Source organism: Labrus bergylta, chromosome 7 (genome assembly GCF_963930695.1).
Source record: "Labrus bergylta chromosome 7, fLabBer1.1, whole genome shotgun sequence".
Taxonomy (NCBI): Eukaryota; Metazoa; Chordata; class Actinopteri; order Labriformes; family Labridae; genus Labrus; species Labrus bergylta.
This window is the reverse complement of record NC_089201.1, coordinates 13,170,925-13,188,312: the sequence shown is the minus strand read 5'-3', so window position 1 is coordinate 13,188,312 and position 17,388 is coordinate 13,170,925. Positions and strand designations below refer to the sequence as shown.

At 44.3% G+C, this 17,388-nt stretch overlaps 1 protein-coding gene across 1 annotated transcript in view; it reads left to right on the top strand.

Annotated features, from left to right (window-relative positions):
- znf609a (zinc finger protein 609a) overlaps positions 1–17,388 on the top strand; it is a 38,714-nt gene that overhangs the window by 1,960 nt on the left and 19,366 nt on the right. The window contains exon 2 of the mRNA XM_020648860.3: positions 15,519–16,367. Coding sequence (XP_020504516.2) covers positions 15,639–16,367 — 729 coding nt within the window. The 5' untranslated portion in view covers positions 15,519–15,638. The remainder of the gene's footprint in view (positions 1–15,518; positions 16,368–17,388) is intronic.

Here is a 17,388-nt window from a genome sequence, read left to right as displayed (position 1 = left end):
ACGAGTATCCCAGTTTCTGATTACAGCGTCTTATTTAACGCAAATCGTGGAAATGTAGAAATCCGACACAAATTAGGCCACTGTGCCTTATTGGCTTAGCTCTATTAGACGCCAACATTGTGTTGCAGATTTGGCGTCTCCACTTCCTTTCCATTAACAGGAAACGTGTTGGGAAACCGACGTCCTGCAGCCTGTCCACCACAGAATAGAATAGGTCAGCATTTCCATGCTTTCTCCAATCTAAACTTCCAATTCTTTTTGATTTTAAAGACAACACTTAGTTTGTTCGTCGCTCCAGAAGAAGGATGAGGCGTTTACATGCCGCAGTATCCCGTTTTCTATCTTGGTAGCAAAATCGGTTTTCTCAAAATCAGGATGAGGGCTTTATGTTTGTGAATGTTTACATGCACAGACACAAAACAGGGTGCTTAATAAACCTCATCAAAACCAGAATACTCAAGTCCGTCTGAAGGCACTCATTGACACTGATGTATGAGATGAGATCTGTGAATGAACACAGAAGGTCACACAGGGCAATGGCTCAGTGGTGGAGTTAGTCGTCTCTCATCAGAAAGGTCGATCCCCAGCTCCTGCAGCCACATGTCCAATCTGTCCTTGGGCAAGACACTTAACCCCAAGTTGCTCCTGCTGTGTTGTCTGCGGCGTATAAATGTGTGTATGAATTGGATTAGATAATACTGAAGCAGGGCTCGACATTATAACTCGCCCGCTGGCCCAGACGAATGATTGACAGTGTCTTATCATTTATTTGTGGCCTGGAGTGTTGAGGTTGTTGATCCTAATGATGAAGTCGATCTTTGTGTCAGTGGTAGGACAACATACAGACTCAGGGTAACCAAGAGGAAAACCTGGAGACTTAACAGCAGCACTGCTTTCTGTATGTGAAAGGAGGATTATAAAGCTGTTTCTCCTGCACAGATCACTGAGAAATGTAAACAACGTGGTGAACCACAAAAAGGCACAACGAGTTGTCTGAGGTTTTTCATGTGACTGTTTTAAACCAATCTCAGAGGGAGTTACTGCACACAAATATCCTGTGAAAATACTTCAGTGTCTCAGATTGATCTTATTCTCATTTTGTGCTGCCACAGCAGACTTCCTCACTTAGTTTGGTGCTGGGAAATTGTAGTCACACTCTGACCGTGCTGTTAAGAGGATGTCTTCAGACGTTTTCACACAGGCACTCCTGACAATTTCTAGATAATTTAAAAAGGACTATGCCGGATACTCTCCTGATCTGGCTGTTTACACATGCACCTCACAGCGGGAGTCAGATGGGGGGGGGGGGTGTTGACGACACCTATGTAAGATGTGACAAAAAAAAAGTTCAGACACTTGCAGGAAACTCAGGGATCTGTCATCTGTCAGGGATTGTTTCCTCTGTGAGGGTGAAAAACCAGATCAGGAGGATTTCAGGAGCAGTCCTCCTGAAATGATCAAGGCTCAGGGTCATTTAACCTTTTGCTAAACAGTGCTGGTTGTGGATTTCTTTCCCCGTAGAATGTTAAGGCGACTGGGTAATCATGAATCAGGGAAGGACAGGTTGTGATTATGGACCCGATATGTAAGTCAACATGGACATCGGCATCATTAAGCCTCTGTGTCTTTACACTATGAAACACCTCTATTCCCAAAGGTCACAGGTGTTGCAGTTTTTTAATCTGTTTCCTCTAAAGCTCTGCAGCTGGTCTGAGCGGGAGCAAATCTTTTACCATTTTGAGTCTGGTTTTCTCTTTGGAGTACTTAAAGGTGTAGTAAACAATATTTTGTTTGTTATCATGCATTTTAAAAATCACAAATTAATGGACACTGTGGTTCAACGGATGGGTGTGTTGTGTTGATCTCCAGCTCCTGCAGTCTGTACATCGAAGAGTCAAAGGGAAGGACATTGAAGCATAGCTGTTGACGGTAACCTGCATCGATTAGTTAGTTCCTGGTGTTTCTACAAAATGCAGAAGGATTGAGCCCTCAATAAGAAGTTTACTTTGAGTGAATTGAACATTTCCAGCTGTGGACAGGTGCAGTTACTCTGTGCCGTGCAGACCGGTGTGTTGTGAGATGGTCGGGTTGACTTCAGGCCCGCTGAGCTGTGTCCTCCCTGCTGGAGGACACAGACAGGAAGCTGAATTGAACCAATCAGTCTGCTCCTCCTGGGGAGCCAGCCTTACAGGAAAAGAGCACCGCTGAGCTACATGACCCTCCGTCACCCTGCTCAGCCCACCTGCTTGCTCAGCGCTCTGCCACACACAGCCTGCAGGTCCCTCTGCGGATCTCTGCAGTGATGAATGACTCCGAGAGATTCAGAGGAGTTACCTGAGTCGATGAAAACATCAGCAGCTCTGCTGTCGACCTGCAGAGTTAGGAGGGATTAGAGAGGTGTCTGTTGAGCCGCACATACATATATCTACTTCTATACTGTCAAACAGAGGTCAGTGTTTCCTCCATCTGCAGAAAAATACACACAGGTCATTCTGTAATTTCAAATCTCAGTCTTAATCTTCGTATTATTCGAACTGAATGATGATGTAAGTTTGGATCGCTCCAGTAGATTTTCAGCCATGAAGCTTTTATCACAGACATGTTTTGGGTCAAATGCAAAGTGAGTCCACAAAAAAAACGGTATGTCACTGACGGGCTCAGATTGTTATTCTAAGTGACATTTCGAGCCGTGATTTTTACCCAGGTAGTAACAGAGGCGTTACAAAGGAGAGACGGGATCAGTTGAGCCGGGCTGTTTTGAAGCTTCGGTTCGGTACATTTTCGGTACAGCAAAGGGACCTGATGCAACACTTTTTTTTTTTTCTTTACTAGGAACATTTAGAATTTCCCTTTTACACAAGTGCAACATCGACAGTTCAGACTTGTACACCTGGTCAGGTTATTTTTTAATAACATTTTAAATTAAACATTGTATAAAAAACTTATGCTGCATCCTTCAACCAAAAGAGTCTCCAATAAATAAAAGACATGAACGAAATAAAGCATTTTAGAATTAAATGAAGTAATTAATATAGCCTATATGTAAAAATATTAATTTTTAATTACAGTGACACCTTTTAGTTTATTAAGCCAACAGTTTTTTTGAATGCCCTTTGAGCACATAATAAAGCTAATCACATCTGGGACAGTATAGTTTCATCACAGAACTATTAATATTTCCCTCTGTCAATATAAAAACTTCAATGGCATTTGTTATGGCTTTGGCCCGTTCAGAATTATTGACAAAAGGCTGTCTGTTTTTTCCTAGTTGCAGTGATGTTTACGCTCGCATGGTGCCTTTTCAAGTGCTTTAATAAGTTGGACGTGTTGCCTGCGACGTACCTGATGTCCGCTGAACGACGGCACACTACTCTCTTCTTGTCAATGTCTCTTTGTCCATTATTGTGGGAATGGGGAGGGAGGGTGCTCATTGTAGCATGCTGCAGGTTATGCTCCCACACAGATGCGTCCCCCCCTCCCCTTTTGCGACGCAGTGCTACTGGAGCGGGATCATCGCTGAAAACGAAACTTAAGAGTAAGTCCGTAAAAAGAACTCCATCCCGGTTATATGCCACTGTCCAAACCGACAGGACTCGAGGAACTAGTAATCTGCACAGTTTATGTTTGAACTTTTTTACAAGTGTCTAAAAGCTGTGTCCCATACCAGTGGCTGCAGACTTCCTCCACCCTGAGGTGTGCTTCTGCTTTAAGGTCCGTGTGGGAACACAGATTAAAGCCCTTTTGTGCCGCGCGTACTCGAATCGGTCCGCAAGCCCTGTACCAAAACGGTACGTGTACCTTTACACCCCTATCGTCCACTACTTCTGTTTTAATCTTCTTTATGTCACGGCTTTCCTCTGGAGATCTCCTGCCCCCCCCTCAATATCTGAGAGGGATTGTCTCCAGCTGTGAGGTGCATGTGTAAATGAGGTGCAGTTCAGGAGAATATCTGGATCAGTCGTCTTCAAATGATCTAAATATTTTCATGAGTTCATAAGTGAAAACATCTATAGAGTAACAAAGCTTGTTGTAAGCTGACACACCTCCGTATACAGCTCTGTTTGATTTGTTTCTGTATCAGTCATGTTGTGTTGACGCCTCTGTTAAAGCAGAACTTCTTACAGAGATAAAGCAGTGAGACAGAACACAGTGGGCGTCCTCTCTTGTTGTTAGTCGTGTGGTTTGTGGTCTCCTGCAGACTCTTTGATAATTACTGTTTGTGTTTCCTCTGTGACATGCGGGAGGAAGCTGGAGATAAAGGCCGGGGCGGTGCAGCTCTCCGCCTGTTAACTCCAGCTCGGCTGCTGCACCTCCTGACCACTGGGTGAACTCCGCCTCAGAGGGTGCTAAGAGATAAAGACGAGCCGGGTAGGGTTGAGGAGTGCTGCATGTAGAGCTGCTGCAGGAGAGGATAGAGGCTGTGTTTTAATCCTCCACAGTCTCACTGCTGTAAAAATACACTCGTTTAGAATCCATGACAGCACTTCTAGACACAGCAAAGGTTTTGTATTCGTCTCACACACCAGAAGAAGAAAATACACAGAACTGACAACATGATAGGCAGGATTAAACATGTGCAGCTGTGCATGTGCATTACGTAATGATACAAAGTGGACACTGCAGTTTAAACCATTACAATAGATTAGAACAATTAAATGAATTGTCGACGCCTTTCCCAAGCCAACATCCTGAATTCTTTCTGGTTCCAGCCTCCTACACATGACAATTTGCTTAATATGGAAAAGGAAGTTGTTCTGCAAATTAATTTGAACTGAATATGCCAGATTGATGTTGAGCAACACCAACTGTCAAAAGCTGACGAAGCGCTCTCTCATAATTGAGAAATCACAATTAAGAAGCAACCACCCTCATGTTCAGAGAGGCACCGCCCTGAATCAGCCTCCACAGGTCTGATTTACCTGCAGCTGAAGTTTGAATTCCCTTCCTCCTCACTTAGCAGTTGATTTCAAAGCAGTTTGCTGTTGGAGCTCTGCAGCGTGCTGAGAGCAGAGCAGCTGACGGAGCTACACACCCACTGGGTAATCAATAAGATGGAGAGTCCTCTGTAATGTCAGGAGGAGAGAGAGAGAGTGTGATGGATGCAGGCTGAACACACTGCTGAGACAAGCAGACTACTCGAGTCCTGACAGAGACAGTCAGAGAGGAATAAACCTGCAGAGGCTCAGGTTTCTTTTACTGTTTGACGCCTTAGGGTTAGGGTTAAGGTCCGTACAGTTGCTTTTGAGTTGCAATAGTCCAAATGTTTGACAGAAATCAGATCATGTGGATATAAACACCTGATCTGTGGGCTCACCTGTAGGGCTGACGGAGTTACTTTCTTAGCGTTCATGCAGAGTTTAAGTTCCAGAGTGTGATTTTCTCTGCAGGTTTAAAGTCAATCATAACTGACCTCCAAGAACAGAGAATCCAACATGAAGAAAGCTGTCATCTTAGCTCTGAAGCACCTTCTATGTCTGTCTCACTAACGGCACACGATGCGAGAGATCGTCGGCCTGATTCCATCGTTTCCTATTGGAGTGTCCTAACTAACCCCGAGCGATGCAGTATGAAGCGACGTGCAATTTTTACCTCGATGCCCCGTTACTGTATTCCTCTCTGTTGCTCTCGTAGACGGACGAGGAACGTCGAGGCTCTATAAGGCACTGGCACTCTCTTTTCCCACGCAGCTGAGTTGCTGCAAGGCTCCTATAGTTGTAAAGAAGAAACGATCTTAACGTTAAAGATCCAAGTGAATCGGTTAAAACTTAGTATAAACCGGTCAGTGACCCGGTTTCAAAGTTATGAACCGGTTCACTGAGGCTTTGCTTCCTGTCTTGTATACTAGTGTCTGCCCGTCTGTACGCTGTGCAGAAAAGTGATATACTGAAATACAGCGACAGAATGAAGAATATCACCTGTTGAGTTGGAAAAATTAAACCTGTGTAGGACGCTAACATTAGCATCAGCAGCCCAAGCAGAGCTGATTATCAAACACTAATCATATCATCGACAGTACAGCCTGATGAATGGTTATGGTGTGGCACTGGGAGCTAGTGCTAACGGTGTCGTTGGGAGGGACGGCTTTGTGACACGTTTAATCCATCCAAGTCATCTAACTTTACAAGAAAAAGAAATACAGTGTTTTCCCAAGAGCGTACTAGAAATGTTTGTTACAGCGAAGAGCGAGTGTCGTGTCAGCCTGTAAGATTTGAATCCGCCCAGGTGTACGTCATCATGTTTTTAGGTGTGACTCTGTTAAGGCTGACTCTACGTAGAGAAAGCCATGCTAACGGTTAGATGAGTTGTTTTGGACCCTGCAGCTGTTTGTGTGACAGAAGATCCAGACCGAGAGGACGAGACACTGAGACAGAGACACGCTTTCCTGCTCTGGTTTCTCTTTTCACGCACACACTGAAGGCTGCAGGCGTCTGACAGCTCATTGTGCTGCTGCTGGAGTCTGTGGGCTGCTGTTTTCATGCCTGTCGAGGACTCACTTTACAACACATCAGTGTGAAATCTGTGCTTTGGGATAGACAATCAGTTTAAGGAGGGTATGATTAGACATGTTCAACCTGCAAGCGTAGATAAAATTAGTTACAGTATGTCGTTGAGACTCGCACGCATGATTTTTACTCTTTTGTTCTCGTGTTTACCACACATCCATCTGTGTGCGCTGAAACAGGATGTGGGTGTTTCCACTTGTGGCACTGACAGCTGCGGGTCAGAGCGCACATCTGAAGGATTTCTGTTTTTGTCTCAAGTTAAACTGAATCCTCGGATTGAAAGATGTCCTCCTTATGTGGATGCTCAGGTTGGATGCTTTGACTTGAACTTCCTGCAGCCTGCAGGTCTCTTCAGTAAGCAGATGCAGGTTGAAGCCTCTGGTGGGTGTGTTGGATTTTTTTCTGGCAGCAGGTCGGCCAGTTAAGCTCAGTGCTGACAGATACTCTCTGATGCTGCAGTCTGTTAATGACTTTGTCTGAAAGCTGCAGAAATATGAACGTGATTCAAAAGATAACAAAGCAGCTGGCTGGTTGTTTCCTTTACTTGATTCTGTCTGAGCCTGATGTCACTGTAGATGTAAGGGCTGATGCAGTGTTTGAGAATCAGCTGATTGACTGTCATTTACTTTACACCAAGAAAGAAAACTCATTAGCTCCAGAAACATCAGCATGAGTTTACAAATGAAGGTGCATCCCTGTTGTTCTCTGCAGATAATAATCCATCCACATATCGAAGCAGGCCTACACGATGAGACCAATATTTGATGTGGATCACATTGTTCAGTAGTGTTAAAAATAGAGATGCACCGATACCACTTTTTTGCAAACCAAGTACAAGTACTTACATTTGGGTACTCACCGATACTGAGTACCGTTACGAGTACTTAATAATGCCACTGAATTTCTCTTAATCACTTTGAAAGTAAGTTTTTATTTAAATCAGATATGATTCCTTACTTTTTGACTTTACAACTGAAAAACATTAACATTCCTGTTGCTGACATTATAACAGTTTTTAGAAACAAACATGGCACTGCCAGACATTGCCTTTTTATGTAACCTGTAACATATTCAGTGGATCTCTGTGACACAAAACAAAAGAACACTCATATGCAAGTGCTGACTGTGTGGATTAAGTCTTTTTCTGAAAAGTATGAGGCAGATTTTTTTTTGTGATGAAAAGTAGTTTCTCTGCATTATCAGCAATGAGCCTGTTTCTGCTCTCATCTACAATATTTGACACCGAGCTAAAAAGTCTTTCGCTTTCCACACTACTGCACGGTGTTGAGAGGTATCTCCTTGACATTTGGGCAAGAGTAGGAAACCGCACTTTGTTAACCCCCCCAGTACTGCAATGGGCTGTCTTCACGAGAAGTTGTAGTCTCTCCTCGGTATGTCTCTAACTGAATAGCAGCACCCACTGGAGCACAGCTCAGAGATGTTGATGCTTGCTCACCTACAATCTCGTCAAAAATGCTGTCCAGACTGCTGTTGGCCTGGGCCTTTCGTAACTTTCTGGCAGGGGGTTCCCCTATGTCCTCCTGCTTTCTGGCCTCTCCTCCAGGCAGCTTCTACAGCTCCAGTATCACCATCTCTTTGGCCTCAGTAGCAGTGTCAGTGTTTGAGAAAAAATGATCCTTGTACCTAAAATGGAGGCATAACTTAGTTTTTAAGATGATAAAAGAAAAATAGGCACACACAGATACACAGACAGACACACTGACAAGCAGGCACACAGGAATAAAGACAGGCACTTTACCTCGGATCGAGTACAGTAGCAATTCAGTAGAGTGGGTTTTTTTCAGCATCCATGAAGCGCCTGTTGACGGCTGCAGCCAAGGTTGCTTTCATCGTTTTGATGCCCTGATCCGCGTCTGTTTCTTTGGTCAACAGTCTCTGAAGCACGGTCACAGCAGGAATTACATCTGATGCTAAAGCATCGGACGAGTTCACTTTTCGGGATAACTCCTCAAACGGTGCCAAAACAGACACAGTTTTTTCCAGAAGTGTCCAATGGTGCGCTGTACCCACTCAACTGAAAAAGGCGCACGCCCGGCGTAAAGTGGTATCGGTGCCGTTGTATCCGCGTAGTTTTACAACTACGAGTAAGAGTACTGAAAGGACCGATGCCGAATACTGGTATCAGGTCATCCCTAGTTAAAAATATGAGGAGAGAAAAATAAACACTTATTAAAGAGTAGAGGTGTGAGTAGTGGTTTGCGATATACCGATCTTGTGACGTGTTGACGACCTGCCAAAGCAGAGAGATCGTAGAACCGGGCTCATGTGTTTATTCTATCATGCTGCAGTTTATGCTCCTACACAGACGCTTCTCCCCCTTCACCATTCTGCTCCGCAGCGGTGAAAATGAAACTGAAGAGTTAGTCCGCAAGAACAACTCCATCCCGGTTATATAGCCTCGGCTACAACTGTTGTGATATTTTTCCAAACCGACACGGCTAGGGCAACAGTTAAGGTTTTAATCTTGGATAGCGACACAACAAACCCTGGAGCAGAGTTATTTATCTGCTCCAGGGTTATAGTCCTCAACTTCGGGGCTAACCCCCGTCACCTCACTGGGGTGCAGCAAGGCGTAAACAGACATGGAGAGTCCAGCTTGTTATTTTGGGATACCGGGCTGTTTATTACGCTCTCAGAGCTTCACATCATGACTCTGATTTCTCCTGCTTATTCTGCTGCGGTCCCCGGCATCATAACGTACCTGTCTCACACACCTGCCGGACACACACACACTTGCCTAGGTCTCTCTCTCCTCACTCGCTCCCCCCGCCTACACACATGCGCACTGAGCCATTCACAGACAGACATACCCTGCTCATATAACTTCTATGGCAAGTTTTCTGTGTTACTTATATAGCCTACTTTATAAAGCACAGTTGTATCTGTCTGACAACTTTGAGTGGCGGCTGTGATGCGGAGGAATCTTTCTGAAAAGCGGCCGCACCCTCCATTGGTTGTATAGCGCGATTGTGGTCCACTTTTTAAAAAAAAACATTTATTAATAAATTTTTTTTTTAAAAAACGGTTAACCGTGTACACAAAAAAATGACGTCGTGTAACCGTTTACAATTTTTTGTAACCGTTCACACCCCTAATCTCAGACAGAGCGGAGCTCAGACCGACAGAGGGAGGCGATCATATCAGCGAGGTCCGGACCTCGGCAGTAATTTTTCTTAACAGTGGTCTACAATCACTTATTTCTATATATTGATTTCCATGCATTCTTCTTGAAGTGTTTTTAGTCAATCAACAATGTCCTGCCCCCTCTATGAATGAAACTCTTCTTTCAGTAAAACTTACTTTGATCATTTGTCACATAATGAACCCATTCTGTATTATGTTTGCCTTACCTTGCAAATTAGTCTTTAAGACCAGTATGAAAAAAATCGTGATTGTGATTTTGCCATAAAAAAAATTGTGATATGATATTTTTTCCATATCACCCACCTCTATGTGTGAGGATACACACGGGTTGAGATGATACACAATATTTGGTTCAAGACAAATGTTTCAGAGTGCTGAAGTCCTTTATTGCAGCGGCCGTGGGTTTGAATCTGACCTCTGCCCTTTGCTCTATGTCATCCCCACTCTCTCTCCTCCTAACATTTCCTCTCTCTTCAGCTGAGAATTCTAAACCTGTGTTATCTCGAGACGCTTTACAAAAGAGCAGGTAAAAGACTTCACTCATCGTTCAGAAGAATGGGATAATATGCAGGAAGGATTTCTCCTCTGTGTTCCTCACGTTCCTGTGGTCCTCACTTCCTTGTCGCTGAGGTGGAGGTCGAAGCAGGTCGTTTATGAATGAGGGAGGCAGTAACTTCAATATCAGCCTCTGCCATGATAACCTCTGCTCTGCGTCAATGTACTGATATCACAAGACAGTTTTCACCTCCATGAGAAATATTATCTTGTGCTACTCGTCACACTTAGCAATAAGTCTCAGTTTCTATGTGTGCTGTCAGCTGAATTGAAATGAGTAATTTAACAACCAATTTATTGCAGCTGATTATGTAACCCTAGGTGTAATTACTGGGTGTGTGTGGATCTCTGTGGGTAACACAGCTGCTGGGAACTATTAATGATCAGAGGACTGACACCCAAAATACAGCACATCATATAAAAATGTGGACTGGAGGAAGGGTGGGACTCTCTCCTCTTCAGACTGATCCAATCTGTCTGCGGATCTTAACTGAACTCATGTTCACACAGACACATCTCATACTGAGGTCTAAAGAGACAAAGTAAACACATTTTCTCATATCAGGGTTGACTTGTTCAGGATGTTGTTCTGATGGAGTCTGAACAGATTTACATGCTTTAAATGTCACCTTTGGGGTGTCAGTACAGTTTCAGAGATGATCTGTGAAAGGAGCAGAAAGCTTCTTATTTAATACCAGAGGAGGTGTTATCAATGTGTCTACTATTTAATCGAAAAATGTTGGAAAGCTGTATTAAAGGTAGGCCTTCAAACTGGGACCTGGTACTGGACCTAGCTAGATAAACCAGCTAAGAGAGAGAAAGGGGGTTGTGATCGGTCCTCAGACTTATCTTGGTGGGGGAGTGTCTGTCTGTGGCTTCATATGTACCGGATAGATATGAACACTATATCTATCAATCATTCCTTTAGTCTGCCACAGCAGGAATAACTACATTTCCCATAATGCTGAAGTATTCCCTCGATGCTAAACTCCTGCAGATGTTCTCCAGCTTTCAACTCCAGCTTGGAGTTGACAGTGTGTAAAATCCTCCTCTTCTTTCCTTTCTTTTCTCGTAGATGATTTAACCACATACAGACATTTACGGAGTATAAAACCCCAGAGGAGGTATTTAGTATTTATAGACTGTCGTCATTTCTTCTTCAGCTGTTTATTATGTTCTCTCGTCGTGCTCTGCACACTGTAAACCTGCACGGAGTCTTTGGCAGACGCACTGTGTGCAGGTAACAGCCAGCAGACTTCATGTGGTGACGCAGTGTAAACACCCTGCAGGCAGCTGGAGGAGAGAAAGTGTTCAGTGGATTATAAAATTCACAGCCAACTGAAAACAAAAAAGTTACAGGTGGTTTAAGGCGGACTGGAGGGTGAGATGAGGCCAGTTTCAGGAGAGCAGGGTCTGTGATTAGTCCTTCTACAGAAGGTCCAGTAACAGGCGTAGCGCCCAGCGGCCATTGGTCACTTCTAGTCAACTATTCAGAAGGGTGCAGTTCACGTCAGCCAATCGTATAGATGATCATTCTGCTCCATTTCTGATCAGAGCGGGGATAGCGGGGCCATCATTATTATGAAGCTCATCATCCAGACAAAATAGTGAAAGGGGGAATCTATCTCAAATATAAAACTAAAGCAACTCTGTCAGTCATTCAGCGGCTGTTCTCAAGAGACTGTTGTCATCGAAACATTTTGCACGTACAGCTCTTTCATTCTAAGTGCACAGGCACTTCATCTGAACGCACAGCCAGTACTTCTCTGCCCAACACAGGGCCTTAACTCTACCGTTGGAGGAAAAAAAAAAAGTGATTTTTCAGAAGAGAATACACTAAGTAGAGCGGTTTTGAAGCTGCAAGAGCCGTATAGAATGACGTCATATAGCGTTCCACGTCCTGATTTGAGCACGGTTGTGTTGCCTGCAGACCGTTCTCGAGTACACTTGAATCATGCCAGAGACCACCTCTTCAAGTGGACTGGGGGACAGTACGGTCCATTTGTGTTCACGCTGATCAAATTATCCGGACTTTTGGGTCGAGTGTAGTCTGACCCAGGCCCAGGTCCCCAGCATGAAACCACCCTTAAAGTAGATTTTCTGAACATGGATGTGGAGCGTGGGTCACATTGTCATTGTGTAAGATGTTTACATTTCATTTCAGAAGAAAAAGATGTCGCTTTCTGAAACTTAAATTCAATTCAAAAACAAGTTTAGTGTCAGTAAGTTTGATTTTGTAACCTTGAAAACTCGTATCACAGTAAGTGATAGTATTGTGACAGTGAGGAGGTTTGTGGATACTCCTGTTGTCACGGTGATGTTCACACTCACTCATCCTGCAGACTCACCAAACAAACAGACGTCTGAGTGATGGTCAGGTTCTTCCTGCAGAGACGGGTTTCACAGCCGCCCTCATTTCAATGTGGTGATGTATTTTTAGAGTACAGAGACGTTACAGTGTTGGTGAGGGTGTATGTCTGTTCCTAAAGTACAGTTGTTTTGGTGATTATAGTCGTTGCACATCTACAAGTGAATGTTCCAGGACAATCGCTTTGTCAACATGATGTGAAGCCACATTTTTTTATACAAAAACATGATGGTAAATCTGTCCTCATTTATTTATCTTACACTCTGCTCTGAGAACTGGTAGATTGTTCAATAGCAATGAAACTGAAACTTCACGTTTTGTAGATTGAAGTCGTTGAAGTTTGCCTACTCGCTCATGGCGATTGACTGGAAACGTACCGCACATCTGCTGAAAGCCTCAGTTTTTTTTTTTAAAGGAACTGCATATTGCCAGTTTAAGCAACGATAGAGGTGATACCTTTTTCTGTCTGTGTGAACAAACAGCTAAAATATAACAGAAGGTTAACCAATGTCAGCTGATTGTCGTATAAACCCTCCTGCTGTCAGTGATGTTCAGGCTCACCAAACAGGAACGCCCCTGAAGTCAGAACTCCAGCTCAGAAACTCAGAGCAACTTAGATAGCCTGTGCTGAATTTCAACATGGCTGCTCCGTGCATCAACAGTAAAGTCTAAGCTGTACGTTATAGATTTATTAACAACTTAGTCTGGTTTTTGTCTGATTCAATCAATCACAGTGACAGTATTGAGCATTATAGTTCTGTCTGTAGACATGTTGTCATGTTGATTTGGTCACAAAAAGTATCACGCAGTCTGCAGGGGGGGTGACTACGCGCTGTAGACTCGTGTATTACAGTATAGTTTGAGTCTGTATTACCTTATTTGACAGTAATCTGTGCATTTCCTGTTTTTTCTGACCAATTTATAAATAATATTATCATTATGCTTAAGTTACTGAAACCCCAATTAAATCTGGTAAAGAATTTTTTTTTTTATAGCAACAGTGAAACACAGGAGGAGAGGGATTTTGAGGGAGAGGGGTGTAAAGAGATTGAGAGAGGGGAGGTCACATCCTGCCAGTGCATTTCACCCTCTTCCTATGATGCTGCTCTTTTCCTTTAAATTGTGTTTTCGTTTTACCTACACATTTGTTTAAGTACATTTATTTGAGTTAAGGTATTATGTCAAATTATAACAGGTTTAAGTCACATGATTTTGATAATTTGATCAGATCAGGAAATTGAGAAATAATAAAAATATATTTGCTGGCTATAACACAGCGCTGTTTGACAGTCTGTGTGAAGTTCACATACAGCTGGCTGATCGTGGATCAACCGTGTTCCGTTGCACTACAAGTAAACAGGTGCGCACGGTGGTTGGTGTTCCGGTGTGTGTGTGTGTGTGTGCGTTTGCAGCCATGTATGTTGGTGTGTCTCGTCTCGGCGTGCCCCCATGATGACCCGTCTGCAGATGAGCATGACTGTTGGGATAAATATTAACCATGAAGTGCATTGCTCTTTGAAATTAACTCGCCAAACGGAAAATCAACCCGCATTTAGAGCTTGTGGGCTGATTTCAGATCACTGGTTTGACTCCTGATACTTGAGAAGCTGGAACAGGAGACTAAAACAATCTTTAAAAGTCTGGTTCAATAGTCTTTAGTTTCGGTATCTGCCTGATAATCTCAAAGGTCTCATTTGATTCTTTTAAACAAGGCGGCAAAATAAAGCAGCGAAATGAAAACATTTTTGGACTGGTTAATTCAGATCCAGTTATTCTCTGAGCCGGTCTCCTAACAGTCCACACAGAGTGTGTGTGTAACCGCCTCCTCCTCCTCACCCCGCAGCTCTGACAGCCTGTTAATAACTGAGCGAGGACTCGACCTGACTCCGACTTGTAGTTTATAACCCTTCACTGTCAGAAGATGCTGGCTGGCTGGCTCGTCTGTGTTGAGTTGTGGAAACGGCCGAGCCAACTCTCCATCAGACCGAGCGTGATTGTTTGTCCTGCTGGATGGGTCTGCAGGTCAGAGCGACCCGGCTCGTCTCCAAACAAAGTCTCTCCGGCTTGTAATGAGGCGTGGCTTCAGAGAACTGATCTGAGAACAGCTCTGATCAGTTAGCAGTGTTGTGTGTGTGTGTGTGTGTGTGTGTGTGTTTTCATGTCTGACTGTGTGTGTATGTGGAGCTCCTGCTGTGCTGTTCTTCCGCAACACCAAAACACAATGTGAATTCAGACTGGGATATTACGCCTTCAAGGGATCAATATGAGTGTACAAAGACATGATGACGGCTGAAAAGGGCTGGTTTTGAGTCATTGAGAGTGCAGGCTGTTAACTAACCCCCGACCCCACCCCCAGCCGTCTCTGCCAACAGCTGTATTGTCAGAGGAGGTCAGAGGTCACACGGCTCCTTTCATATGATAAGAGGCCTTACGGAGGAAGTGTCTGATTACTCATGCTGGGAAACAATTTCCCAATGACCGACCATGATCCTCGTCAACACGGCCTTTGTGTCAGAGCAATAAAAGAAATGAGCAATAAAATATTTTTTTGTACTGGCTTCGTTGAGCTGTTTGTTTTCGATGATACTAAAGTCCACGTTCTGTAATAATAACGGCGGGGGGAAATGAAAAAGTAAACACTGTAGTTTAAACAGAGGAGTTAAAGGTAATCATTATGCTTTTGTTAGTGTCTCGAAATGTTGATCATGTAGACGCAACATCACCAAATCATTCCTCACATTTTCTACAGCAGCAATCAGAGAAGACAAACTTGCTGAGATAAATATTAAACTAAGATAAAAATGTAAAAAGTAAGATGCTGATTGGTTACAGCGATGTCGGGATCACTTCCTCATGGAAGTAACTTTTATTAGTGTCTGTATCCTGTTGCTGTTTTTTTTGTCAGTCTAACTCTCTCCTCTCTTCAGGAGGAGATGTGGGGAGCAGGGAGGAGGCGCGGGGTCCTGCCCTGAGGAGGCGTCCTGTGGCTGGGAGGAGTGCGGCCCTCCTGTGGCCCTCCTGCGGCGCTCCGGGACGATCCTACTAAGATGTCCCTCAGCAGCGGCCCTGCAGGCGGGAAAGGTGTGGACTCCAACGCGGTGGACACGTACGACAGCGGCGATGAGTGGGATATCGGTGTTGGCAATCTGATCATTGACCTGGACGCAGACTTGGAGAAGGATAAACTAGAGATGTCGAGCAGCAAGGAGGGAGGGGGCATGGCGGCCCCCCCCAGCGCTGTGGCTGCTTTACCTGACAATATAAAGTTTGTTAGTCCTGTAGCTGCCACACAGGGCAAAGAGAGCAAATCTAAATCCAAACGTAGTAAAAACTCTAAAGAGAGCGTGAAGGCCCCCGTCTCAGACGGAGCCAAGAAGGAGGTTCAGAGTCGGGCCCCTGGGGACCCGCCCCCCCAGAGCCCCAACTCTACTCCCACTAAGGGAACGGACAAGTCCAGTAAACCCTCCCGAAACCTCCCAGCAGTGAAAAAGGACAAAGACGGAGTATCTGGGAAAACTAAGAAGGAGAAAATGGAGGTGGGGGTCACAGGAGTGGTCAGCACTGAGAAGGAGGCCGTGGCCCCCATCCTGCCACTGGGGGCCCCTCGCAGCGGCCCCTTCGAGGGCCAACAAAACCCTGAGTTGGCTGCCGCTGAGCAGCTCGGGAATATGGCACTGGACTCGGCAGGGATTGGCCAGCCTGTTGCTATGACAACAGAGCAGGAGGAGGTGGATAACGGTGAATGCAGAAATCTGAAGAAGGTGGTCAGTGTGAAGGTAAGAGCAAAATGACGTCATTTATGTTTATTCATCATGTGACTGTGGCTGCTGTGGGCCTGGCTGAAGAGAACACACGCCTCCTATCTCTCTGTTTAATCATGCTTTTTAAATAATGACTTTCTTTCATTTGTTCTGTTTTTTATGCTCATGAAGCAGAACTGTACGGGTGTTTCATCCAACAGTAATTGATGTTCAAAGACATTTCTGGTTAAGAGAGGAAAAAATAAGATGCGTTTGCCTGAATTGAGGCGTCATTAAATCTGGGCTGACCTCCTCTAATCCAAACCTAACAGATCTGTCTTGAAGGGGAACCCGATTGATTTCATTATGCACTTAAGTGAAGTTGAGCGAAACGAAAAACGTGATAAAAACGTTTGCAGTAGACGATGACATACCTCAGATATTCACCACAGTGTATCCACAGAAGTGGAGGTAGCCTTTGTAACATCACCAGTGTTTCCCCTACCATTATATTAGGGGGGCGTTTTTTTGTTGTTTTTTTGGGGGGCGTTTTTTGCCTTTATTGTAGGGATAGGATAGTGGATACAGTTGGAAATCAGGGAAAGAAGTCATTTAAGGATACCTTTCCGATAGAACACGACAGCTGTCATTAAAAGTAACGCATGAACACCAATATTCCTTCAAGTGTTTGTGTCGGCGTGTGTCCCCCCACCCCCCCAAAGCTGTAAACCTAGGGGAAACACTGATCACTCATGTTGTGGAAGCCTTTAGTTTTGTATTTTTGTGGTTGCTGTCTTGGTTTTTGGAGTCAGAAGTGACAATATTTGAATGAGAGGTTGGAGCTGGAGATGTAGCAAATATTTACGTTTCGATTAGATTTAGATTTTATTTTTGCATCCGGTTTTTCACAATATCAGATTTGTAAACCTTTTTGTGGCACAATTCAGAAGACTAAAACTTACATGAGGGTGACTCGTCCCCCTGCGGAGAGCAGCCCACTGCTCTGGTGGAGAGACAAAGGGGTCGTTACAAACCTGCAACTCTCCAAGCTGTCTCG